The sequence below is a fragment of the Dasypus novemcinctus genome, chromosome 18, assembly GCF_030445035.2.
Source record: "Dasypus novemcinctus isolate mDasNov1 chromosome 18, mDasNov1.1.hap2, whole genome shotgun sequence".
NCBI lineage: Eukaryota > Metazoa > Chordata > Mammalia > Cingulata > Dasypodidae > Dasypus > Dasypus novemcinctus.
This window is the reverse complement of record NC_080690.1, coordinates 68,880,559-68,896,971: the sequence shown is the minus strand read 5'-3', so window position 1 is coordinate 68,896,971 and position 16,413 is coordinate 68,880,559. Positions and strand designations below refer to the sequence as shown.

Here is a 16,413-nt window from a genome sequence, read left to right as displayed (position 1 = left end):
TGGCTGCCCTCGCAGGTGCACAGTTGTTAGCTGGGGGGACAGCAGTGAGTTGCAGGTGACTGCAGCGTCTGCCTCTGCGCAGTAAGGGACCTCACCAGGGCCCTGCCCACCTCCCCCACTTCTGATTTCCATTCCGCCCCAACTCAGGAGGTGGACGCATCAGAGATCCAAGTGCAGGTGTGTTTGTACGCCTTCGACCTCATCTACCTCAACGGCGAGGTGAGTTCCAGGCCGGTGCTCAGGGAGGCTGAGGGCTGGAGGGGGCAGGTGTTGGAGCCAGCTGGTCAGGGTGAGCTGGGAGGCCACACGTGGGTGGTGGTTCTCCAGGTGTGCTCCAAGGATCCTGAGGGTCGCTGAGTCCCTTTCAAGGGAATCCGCAAGGCCCTCCTTTTTCCAGCCCCGTACTGAGTGAGGCAGGATTCCTTTGTGCACTTGAAGCAGCATAGCACAGCAGTCTGCATACAGAAGCAGAGACGAGAAGTCAGGTGCTGTGAAGCCAGGCGTGAAGTAGCTGACACACATGTGCAAGAATGTCCTCACTACCTTTAAAATGTTTCATAAAAATAAGTTATTTGGGTTAACATATAATGGATGTCATTATTTTTAAATGGGTGATTATTTCTAAAATTCCTGTTTTAATTTCTAATATGGTAAATAGCAAGAGCTGTAACCCATATAAACCAACCTCTTTGGAGTCCTCGGTAATTTTTTAAGACTTTAAATGGTTCCTGAGACCAAAAAGAAGAATCTGGAGACAGGCTGCCCACTTTTCCGTCCTGGCTCTTTCTTACTGGCTGTGTGGCATAGACAAATGACCGACATCTCTGTGTCTCGGTTTCCTCATTCATACCATAGAGCTAGCAATAGCGCCTGCCCTATTACAGTGGAGGTCAAAAGTGGGATATGGGCCAGCACAGAGCCCAGTGGCCAGCACGTGGGAGGCATTCAGTAGTAGCTGCACTGTCGTCCTCATCCTGGGTGATCCTTGACAACCTGGAAATGATCTCATGATTATTTGTACTTTATTCATCTCCTAATGTAGTACAGCGCTTTCAGGTGTGTTGTTCTTTGCGTTTGGTCTCTGACTTGCCCTTTCGGGTCCTTTGCTTACTTGTCTGGTGGGTTCTCATTAACGTCTTGCTGCCCTGAAAGAGCCCCTTTTCCATCAGGCCGAGGAGCCTTTGCCAGAAAAGGTGCCTTGTAACTTGCACTTGAAAACTAGCCACTGACCGCATAGCTGTAGGAAGACCAATAGCATTCTGGTATTTTCTCCACGATAGTTACTTGGAGTGTGGGGTGGGGCGTGGGTATCAGGGATGAAACGATTTCCTAAGTTTCGAATATCTGGTGCTTTTCTCCCCGCCCCTCTGGTTTTTTTATGGTCCCTGCTCTGCTGGTGCCACTGTGTCATTTTAGAAGTTCCTAGTTTGGTGTTTGCCTTTAAACTTTGTTCATGGGTTTTGTTTTTTTTTTCCCCTGTATAGAACTTGTTTTTTGTTTTTGTTTTTGTTTTTGTTTTATTTCTCTCCCCTTCCCCCCCCACCCCAGTTGTCTGTTCTCTGTGTCTATTTGTTGCATATTCTTCTTTGTCTGCTGTTGTCAGCAGCACAGGAATCTGTATTTCTTTTTGTTGCATCATCTTGTTGTGTCAGCTCTCCATGTGTGGGCACCATTCCTGGGCAGGCTGTACTTTCTTTCGCGCTGGCTCTCCTTATGGGGCGCACTCCTTGCGCATGGGGCTCCCCTATGCAGGGGACGCCCCTGCATGGCACAACACTCTGCACCCATCAGCACTGTGCATGGGCCAGCTCCACACGGGTCAAGGAGGCCCGGGATTTGAACTGCAGACCTCCTATGTGGTAGACAGACGCCCTAACCACTGGGCCAAGCCTGCATCCCTAGAACTTGATTGAGGTTTTATATTGTATATAGGCAAATGTAGAAAGGAGGTTCATTTCTGCAAGACCCGTGAGTTCATTTTACAGTGTAAGTGAGCAGTAGGGTCCTAAGACCTGGGTCAGAAAGCAGGGCCCAAATCTGTCCTGCTGCCTCTTACTGGAAATGAGGTTTTATTGGCACCCAGCCACACTCCTGCATTGACCTCTGGTCTCTGGCTGATTTTACCCTATCTGACCTTTCAGAAGAAGTTTGACAACCTCTGGATTAACATATAAAATCCTCTAAGAAACTTGTTTCTTAACTTCATAGTCATTAGCTTTTTGACCTTTATTCAGCCACTGTTAAAAAAAAAAAATAGTCATTATTACGGGAGAGTAGAAAGGTAGGAACTTCAACTCCAGCAAGCCCCCTGCCCCGCGTCTCTGCCCTGTGTCCTGAGGACCCAGGACTGACCGTCCTCCAGCCCTTCTTGCTGACACCTCGCAGGGCTCTGCCCTCCCAAGGCTTTCCAGGAGCCCCTTGTGTCTGGGGCCTGCACGGTTCTGTTCCGCCCTGGGCCCCATTGTGCGGCTCCTCCTTGTTTCCACAGTGATGTCGCATCCTCTTCCCACCCACCCCCTCTTAGTCCCTGGTGCGGGAGCCCCTTTCCCGGCGCCGGCAGCTGCTCCGGGAGAACTTTGTGGAGACGGAGGGCGAGTTTGTCTTTGCTACCTCCCTGGACACCAAGGACATGGAGCAGATCGCCGACTTCCTGGAGCAGTCGGTGAAAGGTGAGGGTGCTGCGCCTCTCCTGCCAAGGTCCGTGCCCTTCCTGTGGCCTGCACAGAGCCCAGCTGCCCCAGCCTGCCCTTCCGGCCAGGCGATTTGGGTGCCGTCCTTCCTGCTCCCGCCCTAGTGAGCTGGCACTTTGCTGAGGGCATGTTCCCGTTTTTCCTCAGACTCCTGCGAGGGGCTGATGGTGAAAACCCTGGATGTCAATGCTACCTACGAGATCGCCAAGAGGTCGCACAACTGGCTCAAGGTGATTCCCGCTAGAGCCCTGGGTCTGGAACTCTGTCCTGACTGGGCAGTCAATTTCAGGCCTCCACCTTTCACTCCGTTTCAATTCAAGAGCCCGTTCCGAGTGTTGCTGGGGGGGGGGGGGGGGAGAGGGGGGATGGGGGGGTGGGGTTGAATGGGACCTCACATATATATTTTTAATGTAATATTATTACAAAATCAATAAAAAAAAAAAAAACCCGTTCAGACCTACCCTGCCTCCCGTGGCAGCCTGCCTCCGCGCTTCTCCCCTCTGCAGTCCTTGCTGGTGAATTCACTACAAGCCAGGCCCAGCCTGAACCCTGCAGATACCTGGGTGAGAAAGCCAGGTGAGACTTCTGGTCTCCCTGAGCTTATTTCCGAGGTGGGTGAGGCAGACAGAAAAGCCCACCAGGAGCGAGATAAAGTCAGGCAGTAGTAAGCACAATGAAAAAGCAGGGGAGCTCGGGCCAGGGAGAGACTGGGGGTCCTTTGAGTGATTGAGAAAAGCCTACCCAGAGGCAACATTTGGGTCAAGACCCTGACCACAGGGTTTGGCTGGGTCAGAGTCCGGGGCGGGGGGCCAGCAAGCGCAAAGGCCCTGTGGTGGGAACAAGCTCGGTGTGGTCACGGAGCGGGTGCTTGGAGCAGGGCGCAAAAGCGAGTGAGGTACGCGGGGAGGTCAGAGCACCAGATCATGGAGCACCGCAGGGGCCACAATCAAGTAAGACTGGCTTTTGTTCTCGTGGTTTGGGGAAGCCAGTGGAGGTTTTGAGCAGGGAAGTCCCACGGGCTGATTGTCATTTTGCAAATGTCTCTCTCACCACTGTGTGGTTGATGGACAGGTTGGAGGAAACTGGGCAAACGTGTAAGAGATGATGATGGCTTGAGTGGAAAGAGCAGTGAGGGGCAGGTGCTGCTCATGGGCTCTGCCTGTGTGTGGTTTGTGGTCTGTCTCTCCAACTAGACACTGAGCAGTTGTGAGAGTAAGAATGTTTTTGTCTTAGGAGATATTCCCTGCTTTATCCCCAGTGCTGAGCTCCTGCCTGAAACATAGTCAGCACTTAATGAATGTTTCTGGAACGATGGACAGGTGTTCTCATGTGGAGTGAGTGAGTGAACAGAGTGAGGTGAACATGTCTCATACTGAGGGAAGAGGAACCAAGGGTGACTCCCGAGGTCTCCCCGGCTGACCCCTGTCCCGCCTGCTGTGCCCGTCTCTTGTCGTCTCTTTCCCATTCGCTAGTCTGTAAGCCTAGAGTCCCTTTCCGTGTCCAGTCTCCTCAGTGCTCCTTCTGGAAGTCCCCAGACTCCCCGGCCCCGTCTTGGCATAGTCTAACCTCCAGCAGTGAGCTCCCACCTCACTCCTGCCTTCCCTCCCCTCCCAGCTGAAGAAGGACTACCTCGACGGAGTGGGTGACACCCTGGACCTCGTGGTGATTGGTGCCTACCTGGGCCGGGGCAAGCGGGCCGGCCGGTACGGGGGCTTCCTCCTGGCCTCCTACGACGAGGAGAGCGAGGAGCTGCAGGCCATATGCAAGGTACTGGGGCCAGGGCGGCCACCCAAGCCGGAGGGAAGGAGACGCCTGGGGACACTTTGGGGAGAGCCTTCATATCCTCCCTGTGCAGGATTATTTTTTTGCCTGGCTTTTATATTTCTGATTCTGTAACTCTTGCTTAATCTAGAAAAATAGGTTAGTATAGAAAGATTTGTAAGGAAGCTATGTCAGTTAGGAATTGAGTTCAGCTGCAGATAGTGACTTAAGTAAGAGAAGGATTTTTCTTTCATCTAATGAGATGTTTGAAGGGGCCATGCAGCTCTCCCCACAGTCATTTTTCCCATGTGTTCATGGCCTCATTGTTAAACAGTGCCTGCAGGAGTTCCAGCCCTCATGACCATGTGTGCTGCAAGCAGCAGAAGGAAGGCCCAAGGAAAAACTTCTGCTTAAGTCAGATTGGTCAGAACTTTGCCTCATGGTCTGCTCCATTCTGCAAGGAAGCCTGAGAAATATAGTGTTTAGTTTCTTAAAAAAAAATTTTAAAGCAGTGCATGTAGTTGTATCTGACATGTGAGGGTTTTGCCACAGAAACAGAAAAAAATATTACCCATAATCCCACTGCCCAGAAACAACTGTTAATAATGTTTGAGGGAATGTCTTTGTTTCTATTTTTACAAAGTTTTGATCCTTCTCTATGTAATTTCCTTTTTGGCTTTTTTGCTTTATAAGTACTTTATTTTAAACGCTATTATATGCACTTAGGAACTGTAATGTGGTAATAATATTTATTAAGTGTTTTTACATGCCATTCAGAACTTTGATAAACATGACTTTTAATGTCTGCATTAAGAGTTTTCAAATGGATGTGCCCAGATTTCCTGAGCTGTTCCCTGTAATTGGATGCTTAGATTGTTACCAACTTATGTTCTTATGAATAATGTTAGCGCTTGACATATATTAACCCAGGTAACCAGTGATTAAAATGATCTTTTAATTTACAAATATTTTTGGCCGCAAATTCTATCGCAGTTTTACATTATTTGGAATAGGCTTTTTAAAAGCCGTTACTGGGACAAAAGATGGTAAAATGAGGTCCTCACGACTACTAGGGCTTTTGAGCTGACGTTTCCTCTCTGTAGTGTGAAGATGTCCATCTTGCTCCCTGATCTCCAGTGTTGAGTGTACTGTGTTTTAGCTTTTACGTTTCTGTAGGCGTCTTAGTTTGCCAGGGCTGCTGTAGCAAAGTACCACAGACCAGTTGACTTCAATTGCAGGAATTGATCGTCTCAGTCCTAGGGACAGGAAGTCTGAAATCGGGGCCGTCCTTCCGCAGCACAGCCTGTAGGCTCCGCGGTGGCCAGCACAGTTCAGGCGCTGCCTCCGTCCATGGCTGCCTCTCTGGCGCTCGTCGCTGTGTCTGCCCAGATTTCCTCTCCCTCTGGGGACTTTGACCGTGCTGGGTTGGGCCCACCCTGATGCAGCTTGGCCTCATCGTAACTAAGCACCTCTCAGCCTCTTTCCAAATGGTTCAACCCCTTTGTGGGGACACAATTTGCCCCTTAACAGTAGGCACTGGGAAGCTTCTGGCAGCATTAAGATGGGTGATGGCAGGTGGGATGTTGGGAGACAAAGGGGGCATCTCCCTGAGCCAGGGAGACAAAAGGTGGCGCGTGGGTTAATGGGACACCTGTCAGATGACTGAGAGTGGTCTCACTGTCCAGGGTCTTGTGCCTTCCCACCAGGGCCTGGCCTGGGTGCTCGGCCCTGTCCTCTCTGGTTTCCAGTCTGATCTGGAAGACTGAGTGGGGTGGGGAGGGGGTTGGGAACCACAGGTGCATGCCTGTTGCTTAGATGGCTGGAGCAGGGAGGAGTCCTGGGCCGTGCCCCTCACCTACCATGCCCTCTCCACAGCTCGGGACCGGCTTCAGTGACGAGGAGCTGGAGGAGCATTACCAGAGCCTCCAGGTGAGCAGTGGTGGCTGCCGGGGCCATGCAGCCGTCTCTCCGTCTCTCCATCTCTGACAGTGGGGCTCTCGGTCTCTGTCCTCCTGGTGCTGGGGTGGGCTGGGGTGTACACAGGTGACCACTGGGCAGCAGAACTGTCTTTGGAGCTCTGCTGGTAGCCAGTGATGCTGGACCAGGAGCCCGAACTCCATGAGCCCAGTGCCTTGGCTGTGCCAGGGGCCGTCAGAGCTGCCCTGGGTGCTGGTGAGTTCCCTGGGTCCACCCTGGAAGTGCCAGGAAAGCCTGAATAATGTGTCCAAAGGCGACTTGGAGGGAGTCTGCCCTGGGCGCTGGGGTCTTGGGGTCCCACCGGGCCTCTGCCCCAATCTGTGGTTCTATATCCGTGTCTCTGAATCTCTGTCCCCCTCTTTCTGGGTCTTTGTCTCCTTCTCTGTGGGTCTCTGTCGTCTCCCCTGCTTTGGATTTTTGTCGTTCCCCTGTGAGTCTCTGTCCCCCCCTTTCTGATCTCTGTCCTTCCTTCTCTGGGTCTCTGTCGCCCTCTCCCTGAGTCTTTGAGTGTCTTCCATTTCTTCTCTTTTTCCATTCTCCCTGCTTCCCCTCAGCTTTCTACTTCAGGGGCTGTCTGTGTCTCTTCAGCCCCCCTCCCATTTATGCCCTCTTTGCCCACTTCCTGACCCCCCATCCCTTGGCCTTGACTTTGAGACCTGACACCCTCTCTTCTCCCCGTTCCCACTGCCCCCTGCAGGCCCTGGTGCTGCCCAGCCCGCGCCCCTACGTGCGGGCTGACGGTGCCGTGGCCCCCGACCACTGGCTGGAGCCCAGCACCGTGTGGGAGGTGAAGTGTGCGGATCTCTCCCTCTCCCCCATCTACCCTGCGGCCCGGGGCCTGGTGAGTGACTGGGGAAGCTGCAAGTTCCCGGCAGCAGGAGGCCTCAGGGAGACTCTGGAGGAGGTGTGTGTGTGGGGGGGGGGCAGGTGGAAAACATCCGGCTGCTCTGGCTGGTGATTCCGAAAAAACTGAAGAGCTTTGCTTTTATTTGGGTGTCAGGTAATGGAGTAAAAAACCTTAAAAACAAATTTTCCAGAAGTAGAAAGTAAACAAATGAAAATACTCCCATTCCCATAACCTGCAGCTCGAAAATCACTTTTGAAAACACTGTTCGTCCAGGTCCAGGTGTAGTGCTCTTCCTGCTGAGCCATTTCCATCGACTGCTGCGATTTCAGTACTTAGTTTTCACACCGGCCGTTTCGTTATGCCTTCACTTACCTCTCTGTCACCAGTGGTCCCGCCCTTGCTTCTAAGTAAAGCATGTAGCTACACTCGGGAAGACCCTAACCTGTCTCACCAGCACGAGGAAAGCTGTAGTCTTTCTCTGCCAGAGGAACAGTAAATCTCAAATAAAATGTACTCGGTCCGAGATTTCTTCTGGTTCTTCAAAATCTAGCTAGCAGGAACTTTTCTGATTGGAAGTGGACTTGCATTTTTAAAGGGCAACTCATATTTTTTATCTAATTGTCTTAAGAGGAGCTTTTTTGTCACTCATGCCCCGGTGAGAGAGTCAGGGTCCCCTGGCACGGGAGCGTTGGGGGCAGGCGCTCACTGAGTGCTAATGTCGAGCACGTTCTTTGATCCCCACGAAGCGCTGAGACAGGTACCACAAGCCTCCCATTTCACAGTTGAAGAATCGAACCCCAGAGAGCTCTAGGTAACTGGTCTGGAGACTCCCAGCTCCGAAGGGTTGGGAGCTGGGATTTTAACCCGCTTGGGCCTGTGATCCTGTGCTGTTCTTAGCCCAAATGGTCGCAAAATAACGGCATAAAGTACAGCTAGAGCTCTAGGCACTCTTTTGGGTTTTTTTTTTTTTTTGAGGTACAGAGACCTGGGATTCAACCAGGACCTCATATATGGGAAGCCAGCGCTCGACCTCTGAGTTGTATTTTCATTTGTTTTCTTGTTGTTTTTTAAGAGACACCGGGGACTAAACCCGGGACCTCTCCTGTAGGAAGGAGGCACCCAGCTGCTTGAGCCACATCCACTCCCTGTAGGCATTTCTTAAGTGCTTGTTCTGTGCCAGGCATGGCTCCAAGCACTTTATACTTATTAACTTATTTAACCCTTAAAAGAACCCTTTGTTTATCTCTGCCATATGGATGAGGAAACTGAGGCCAGGGGTGAAGGAGGGAGGCAAAGACTGCGTAGGGAATGGCTACAGCAGGTGGACTGTGGGCTGGACTGCAGCGTGTGGCTGTCACCCCTCTCCCGCCAGGTGGAGAGTGAGAAGGGGATCTCCCTTCGCTTCCCTCGGTTTGTTCGTGTCCGTGAAGACAAGACGCCAGAGGAGGCCACCTCCAGTGCCCAGGTGAGGCCCTCGGGAGGGGGCAGGTTGCCGCCCCTTGCTCAGAGTGGTGGGCTCTGACCTGGAGTGCTGTGCAGGTGGGCAGGTATGGGCGGGGGCTCCTGACCTGCCTCCCACTCTTTCCCCTCAGGTGGCTTACCTGTACACGCAGCAAAGTCAGATCCAGAACCAGCAGGGCTCAGACGCCGAGTCCGACCTGGAATGCTTCTACTAAGGCCCCACCCTTCTGGACCCTGGAGTCGGGGTGCAGGGACCAGGGGCGCTGCCTCTATCGTTCACCATGTCTGGACCCTGGGGTCGGGGTGCAGGCACCAGGGGTGCTGCCTCGATCAATCACCATATCTGGACTCTGGGGTCGGGGTGCAGGGACCAGGGCGCTGCCTCTACCGTTCACCATATCTGGTGTTGCAGAATGTGTGGTGTGTATGGGGGTGGGGTGGGGGTTGGTTTAAATTGGTGTCTGAGATTCGTGGACTGTATTTTTCAATAAATAATTATTGAACGTCTTCTATGTGTCACAGTCTGCTGAGCCCTGGGGGAGACGACTGTAATAGGTCACACATCTATAGCGTGTGTGTGTGTGTGCATGTGCACACGAGTACAATAATCGCTTTTGGTTTTTTTTTAAATTTCTTTTTTTTTTTTTAATGTTCAAAAAATATGAGGTTCCCATTTACACCCCCCCATTCCTCCCATAACAACAACCTCCTCCATCATCATGGGACTTTCATTGTACTTGGTGAATACATCTCTGAGTACTACTGCACCACATGGTCAGTGGTCCACATTATAGTTTACACTCTCCCCCAGTCCACCCGGTGGGCCATGGGAGGACATACAATGTCCAGTAACTGTCCCTGCAGTACCACCCAGGACAACTCCCAGTCCTGAAAATGCCCCCACATCACATCTCTTCTTCCCACTCCCCACCCTCAGCAGCTACCATGGCCACTTTCTCCATCTCAATGCTACATTTACTTCCATTACTAATCACAATAGTTCCAGAATAGAATATCAGTAAGTCCACTCTAATCCATACTCTATTCTTCCATTCCGTGGACCCTGGGATGGTTATGTCTGCTCCACCTCTGTATTGAGAGGGTGCTTAGATTCCACTTGGGTGATGGATGCAATTCTCCTGTTTGCAGTTGTAGGCACTCTTGGCTCCCTGGTGTGGTGGTTGGCCTTCTTCACCTCCCTCTTAGCTGGCTGGGGTAAGTCCAATAAACCAGAGGGTAGGAGTTGCAAGTCTTTTGAGGCTCAAGGCCTGGCTATCACATGGACAGTCCAGAGGTTCAGGTCCCCTGAGAAAATACTAAACCCCAGCGGCCACCACAGGTCCAGTAAAAGTGACAGGAGAAGCTTGTGAACAAAGATCACATCTGAGTCCAACTCCATCACACTCAGGAACACAAACTCCAAAGTAGGGCCAACTGACATGGCACTGAACTGCATCTGCCATGACCATAGTACCTGTGGGTCTCTGTAGCCCTCAGAAGAACCAGCACCTGGGGTTGTGTCCACTTAAGCTGTCTCTGGGACTCTGCTGAGGTGTGCGTAAGGGTGACCCCTCTGATGACCTCCCCGCTCTTTTTTGGAGACTCATTGCCATATAAACTCATTTGTCCTTTCCATTTCCCCCTTTTATTTAAGGTCAAAAAGCATTTTTAACTCCTGATATTACATGGAAGCCGAGATATTCTGCTGGTCTGAGTTGACCCTTTTTTTTTTTTTTAATTATTTATTTTTAAAAATTACATTCAAAAAATATGAGGTCCCATTCAACCCCACTGCCCCCACCCCCCACTCCCCCCACAGCAACACTCTCTCCCATCATCGTGACACATCCATTGCATCTGGTAAGTACATATCTGAGCATCACTGCACCCCATAGTCAATGGTCCACATCATAGCCCACACTCTCCCACGTTCCATCCAGTGGGCCCTGGGGGGATCTACAATGTCCCGTAATTGTCCGTGAAGCACCACCCACGACATCTCCTCGTCCCGAAAACGCCTCCACATCTCATCTCTTCCTTCCATTCCCCAAACCCAGCAGCCACCATGGCTACCCTTCCCACACCCATTCCACATTTTCTCTGTGGACATTGGATTGGTTGTGTCCATTGCACATCTATGTCAAGTGGGGGCTTAGATTCCACATGGATACTGGATGCACTCCTCCTGCTTTCAGTTGTAGACACTCTAGGCTCCATGGTGTGGTGGTTGACCTTCTTCAACTCGATGTTAGCTGAGTGGGGTAAGTCCAATAAATCAAAGTGTAGGAGCTGAAGTCTGTTGAGGCTCTGGACCTGGGTGTCATATTATCAGTCCAGAGATTCAAATCCCCTAAATATATCTAAAACCCCAGCACCAACTACAATTCCAATAAAGTAGCATGCAAGTCTTGTGAAAAGAGATCCCCTCTGAGTCCAATTCCATCACGCAGAAACACCAGCTCCAAAGAAGGGCCATCTGCCATGGCAGTGAACCCCATCTGCCATGACCATAGAACCTGTGGGTCTCTTTATTCCTCAAAAGAACCAATACCTGGGGTTGTATCTACTTTATCTGTCTCTCTTATTCAAGGTTGTTCTCCAGCCACATCATCAGCTGGTACTTGGTAGTAATCCCTCGGTGCCAGGGAGGCTCATCCCCGGGAGTCATGTCCCACGCTGGGGGGAAGGCAATGCATTTACTTGCTGAGTTTGGCTTCAAGACTGGACACATTTGAGCAACATGGAGGCTCTCAGGAGGTAATAACTCAGGCACCCTTCAGCTCCAGGCCTAGTTCTTATTTCAGGCACACAGGCTCACAAGCATAGTCATTAGCATCAAGGGCTCATTGTTGGACCATCCTTCTTTATTGGTCTTAGCCATTGCACGTGGGGGATTGTTGCTGTTCCATTAGGGAATGCGCCAGAGCTCCCCTGGCCATCGTTCTCAACTGTAACCACTATGAAAATATCCAAACATTTTTATGCACCCCGCACATGTGCCCTGGAGAACTCCCTCCCAACCATGCGTCCCACTCCAGTATTCCTCCCCCGCCACCACCAAACCCCTCTGTGGTCCAAAGCCTCCCCAAAAATGAAGCCTCATATATTGCCAGTTTCCATTAATAGTAAAATGGGATATAGTGATGGGTTTAGAGGTTAGATATAGAATACATACTAATTTAGAAAAAATAAAAATAAATCTGGGTATCAGAAATTGAAAAATGAAAAAGCTTGTTTTGATGTTTTCCCTTCCATCACTGCAGTAAGTATTGCCCTGTATGCACATTAGCAAGGCAACTTCTTCCATCTCTTCCTCAGTGTCTATGTCCTTTTTCTTATTTTTTTTCTAATTATTAAGCTTGTCTTCACAAAAGTTTTAGACCACAGTAATTCATATATACAATATTACAGTACTCCCACATATTTAACATCAGACACTTTGTCCCTTCCCCAGCAATAATCTTTTTACATGTTCATACTATATTTACTGCAACTGATGTACAGATATTGAGACAATAGTTTTCAAACAAGGTTACACTTGGGTTTACATTGTGGCTTATATTTTAGACTATACAATTTTCTAAATTTTTAGTTATGTTTTGCATTATGATTTACATTTTAGCCTATAGACCCCTATACATTTTTGGTGTAATTTAACATGTCCTATAACCATCCTTGCATAATCTTGTGGAACACTTCCATTGCCCCACAGTTACACTGATTCCACCTATTCAATACCTCTTTCCCCCTCCCCTCAGGGCCCATCACTCTTAATTGCTTGAAGGGCCATGTTCAGAGATACTTGCAACAGTGTTGAGGGCTTGACATGTTCAACTGCCCTAATGCACTGGGAGCCACCATTTCTCTCGAGAGATATAATTCCCTCTATTTGAGAACATCAGTCCTCCCTAAGATGTGGGTGTACCTTCACTCTCATTGTATGGGTCTCCATCCAATGATATAACCCACTATGACAAAATGAGCACTCACACACTCCCTAGAAGCCTGTCCTGTGTCAGGTTCTCCCCTTTAAGCATCTTAAACAGGTAACCTTCCTTATTATTACTATTTTTAAAATTTATTTCTCTCCCCTTCCCCTCCCCCAATTGTCTGCTCTCTGTGTCCATTTGCTGCGTGTTCTTCTGTGACCACTTCTATCCTTATCAGCAACACCAGGAATCTATTTCTTTTTGTTGTGTCATCTTGTTGTGTCAGCTCTCCGTGTGTGAAGCCACTCCTGGGCAGGCTGGACTTTCTTTCGTGCTGGGCGGCTCCCCTTACAGGAAACACTCCTTGCACGTGAGGTTCCCCTATGCAGGGGACACCCCTGCATGGCACGGCACTCCTTGCGCACATCAGCATTGCATGTGGGCCAGCTCCACACGGGTCACGGAGGTCAGGGGTTTGAACCGTGGACCTCCCATGTGGTGGACAGATGCCCTATCCACTGGGCCAAATCTGCTTCCTCCTTATTATATTTTTGAAAAAGTTTTCTCAACATACTCTCAACCACATACCTGACAATCTCCTATGTTCATATGTTCCCCCACCCACCCCCCAATATCTTGCGCCATATTACCCATCCTCCCATCCCTAGACCCCCTCAAGCCAGCAAAGCCCCACCCAAAGGTATCCCTATGCTCCCATTTTATCCCTTCCCTGTACAAATACTTACCTCCAGCTTATCATAGATTTCACCCCGGTAGGTGTCAGTTCACCACCTTCCTCTATCTCCAAAATTCCTTTAAGCCTATCATCCAGTTTCTAGCTCTCTGAGGCAGCTTGGTTTACTTATTTTATATTGTTGAGGTCATGTAGTATTTGTCCTTAATGCCTGGGTTGCTTCACTCAACATAAGTTTTTCAAGATTCATCCATGTTATCATATGTGCTTGTACTGTATTCCTTCTTATAGCTGAGTAGTATTCCATTGTATGTATCTACCACATTTTATTTATCATTCATCTGCTGATGGGCATTTGGGTTGATTCCAACTTTTGGCGATAGTGAACAATGCTGCTATGAACATTGGTGTGCATATATCGGTTTGTGTCCTTGTTTTCAGTTCTACTGGGTATATACCCAGCAGTGGCAAGTCTATAGCTAGTTTTTGGAGAAACCGCCAAACCATCCTCCAGAATGGCTGGATCCTTCTGCATTCCCACCAGCAGTGGATGAGTGTCCCCATTCCTCCACATCCTCTCCAGCATTTGTAGTCTTCTGTTTTTTTCATAGCTGCCAATCTTATGGAAGTAAGATGGTATCTCATTGTAGTTTTGATTTGAATTTCCCTAATAGCTAGAAATTTGGAGCATTTTTTCATGTTTTTTAGCCATTTGTATTTCTTCTTTGGAGAAGTGTCTGTTTCAATCTATTTCCCATTTTTTAAAATGGGTTGTTTGTCTTTTTATTTTCAAGATATAGGAGTTCTTTATATATGCAGGATATAAATCTCCTATCAGATATATGTTTACCAAATATTTTCTCCCATTGTGTAGGCTCTCTTTTCACTTTCGTGACAAACTCCTTTGAGGTGCAGAAGGCTTTAATTTTGAGGAAGTCCCATTTATCTATTTGTTCTTTTGCTGCTCCTGCTTTGGGTGTGAACATGAAGCCATTTCCTATTACAGGGTACTGTAGATGGTTCCCAACATTGCTTTTCAAAGTCTTTATGGTCTTAGCTCTTATATTTAGGTCTTTGATCCATCTTGAGTTGATTTTTGTATAAGATGTGAGTTGGTAATCCTCTTTCATTCTTTTACATATGGATATCCAGTTCTCCAGGCACCATTTGTTGAATAGGCCATTCTCTCCCAGTTGAGAGGGTTTGGTGACCTTATCGAATATTTTATGACTATATATATGAGGAACTATATCAGAACTTTCAGTTCAGTTCCATTGGTCAGTGTGTCTATCCTTGTGCCAATACCATGCTGTTTTCATTGCTGTAGCTTTGTAGTATGTTTTGAAGTCAGGTAGTGTGATTCCTCCAATTTCATTTTTCTTTTTCAATATGTCTTTGGCTATTCAAGGCCTCTTTCATTTCCAAATAAATTTCATAGCTAGTTTTTCTAGTTCATTAAAGAATGCTGTGTTGATTTTTATTGGGATTGCATTGAATCGAATGTGTAGATCAGTTTTGGTAGGATAGACATCTTAATAATATTTAGTCTTCCTATCCATGAACAGGGAATATTCTTCCATTTATTTAAGTCTTCTTTGATTTCCTTGAACAGCATTGTGTAGTTTTCTGTGTATATTTATTCCCATGTATTGGATTTTTCTATTTATTATTTTAAATGGTATTTGTTTCTTGATTTCCTCCTGAGATTGCTTATTATTGGTGTACAGAAATGCTACTGATTTTTGCACATTGATCTTATAAACTGCAACTGTACTGAACTCACTTATGAGTTCTAGAAGCTTTCTTATAGACTTCTCAGGGTTATCTATGTATAGGATCATGTCATCTGCAAATAATGAAATTTTGAATTCTTCCTTTCCAATTTGGATGCCTTTTATATCTGGTTCTTGCCTCAGTGCTCAAAAAGTACTTCTAAGACAATGTTAAATAGAAGAGGTGATAGTGGGCATCCTTGTCTTGTTCCTGATCTTAGAGGGAAAGATTTTTAGGATTTCACCATTGTAAGTGATGTTGACTGTGGGTTTTTCATATACACCCTTTATCATGTTCAGAAAATTTTGCAGTTTTTTTAATCAAGAAAACATGCTGTATTTTGTCAAATGCTTTTTCTGCATTTATAGATAAAATCATGTGATTTTTTTTCCTTCAATCTGTTTATATGGTGTATTACATTGATCAATTTTCTTATGTTGAACCATCCTTGCATATCCAGAATAAATCCCACTTGGTCATGATGTGTAATTCATTTAATGTGTTGTTGAATACGATTAGCAAGTATTTTGTTGAGGATTTTTGCATCTAGGTTCATTAGAGAAATTGGTCTGTAATTTTCCTTTCTTGTGGTGTCTTTGTTTGGCTTTGGTACTAGGGTAATGTTGGCATCATAGAATGAGTTAGGCAATGTTCCTTCTGTTTCGATTTTTTGGAAGAGTTTCACCAAGATTGGCATTAGTTCTTTCCAGAATGTTTTGTAGAATTCACCTGTGAAGCCGTCTGGCCCAGAGCTCCTCTGGTTGGGAGGTTTTTAATGACTGATTCTATCTCTTTACTTGTGATTGGTTTGTTGAGATCATCAGTTTCTTCTTTCTTCAATAGAGGCTGCTTATGTGTTTCTAGGAATTTGTCCGTTTCCTCTAAATTGTCCTTATTAGAATATAGTTTTTCAAAGTATCCTCTTAGGATAGTCTTTATTTCTGTGGGGTCAGTGGTGATATCTCCTTTCTCATTTCTCATTTTGTGTATTTACATCTTCTCTCTTTTTTTCTTTGTTAGTCTAGCTAAGGGTTTGTCAATTTTATTGATCTTCCCAAAGAACCAGCTCTTGGTTTTGTTTATCTTTTCAAGTGCTTTCTTATTTTCTATTTCATTTAGTTCTGCTTTGATCTTTGTTATGTCTTTCTTTCTTCTTCTTTGGGGTTACTTTGTTGTTTTTTTACTAATTCCTCCAAGCTTGCAGTTAGTTCTTCAATTTTAGCTCTTCTTTTTTGGTGTATGAATTTATGGCTATAAATTTCCCTCTCAGTACTTACTGCT

At 47.5% G+C, this 16,413-nt stretch overlaps 1 protein-coding gene across 5 annotated transcripts in view; it reads left to right on the top strand.

The window, feature by feature from the left end:
- The window catches only part of LIG1 (DNA ligase 1), a 62,278-nt gene extending 53,035 nt beyond the window's left edge, over nucleotides 1–9,243 (top strand). For all 5 annotated transcript variants that reach the window (XM_058280505.2, XM_058280507.2, XM_058280504.2 and 2 more), the window contains exons 21-28: nucleotides 148–219; nucleotides 2,525–2,669; nucleotides 2,838–2,920; nucleotides 4,305–4,457; nucleotides 6,327–6,380; nucleotides 7,126–7,269; nucleotides 8,648–8,740; nucleotides 8,868–9,243. In XM_058280505.2, coding sequence (XP_058136488.1) covers nucleotides 148–219; nucleotides 2,525–2,669; nucleotides 2,838–2,920; nucleotides 4,305–4,457; nucleotides 6,327–6,380; nucleotides 7,126–7,269; nucleotides 8,648–8,740; nucleotides 8,868–8,951 — 828 coding nt within the window. In that variant the 3' untranslated portion in view covers nucleotides 8,952–9,243. The remainder of the gene's footprint in view (nucleotides 1–147; nucleotides 220–2,524; nucleotides 2,670–2,837; nucleotides 2,921–4,304; nucleotides 4,458–6,326; nucleotides 6,381–7,125; nucleotides 7,270–8,647; nucleotides 8,741–8,867) is intronic.
- Nucleotides 9,244–16,413: the final 7,170 nt, after the last annotated feature.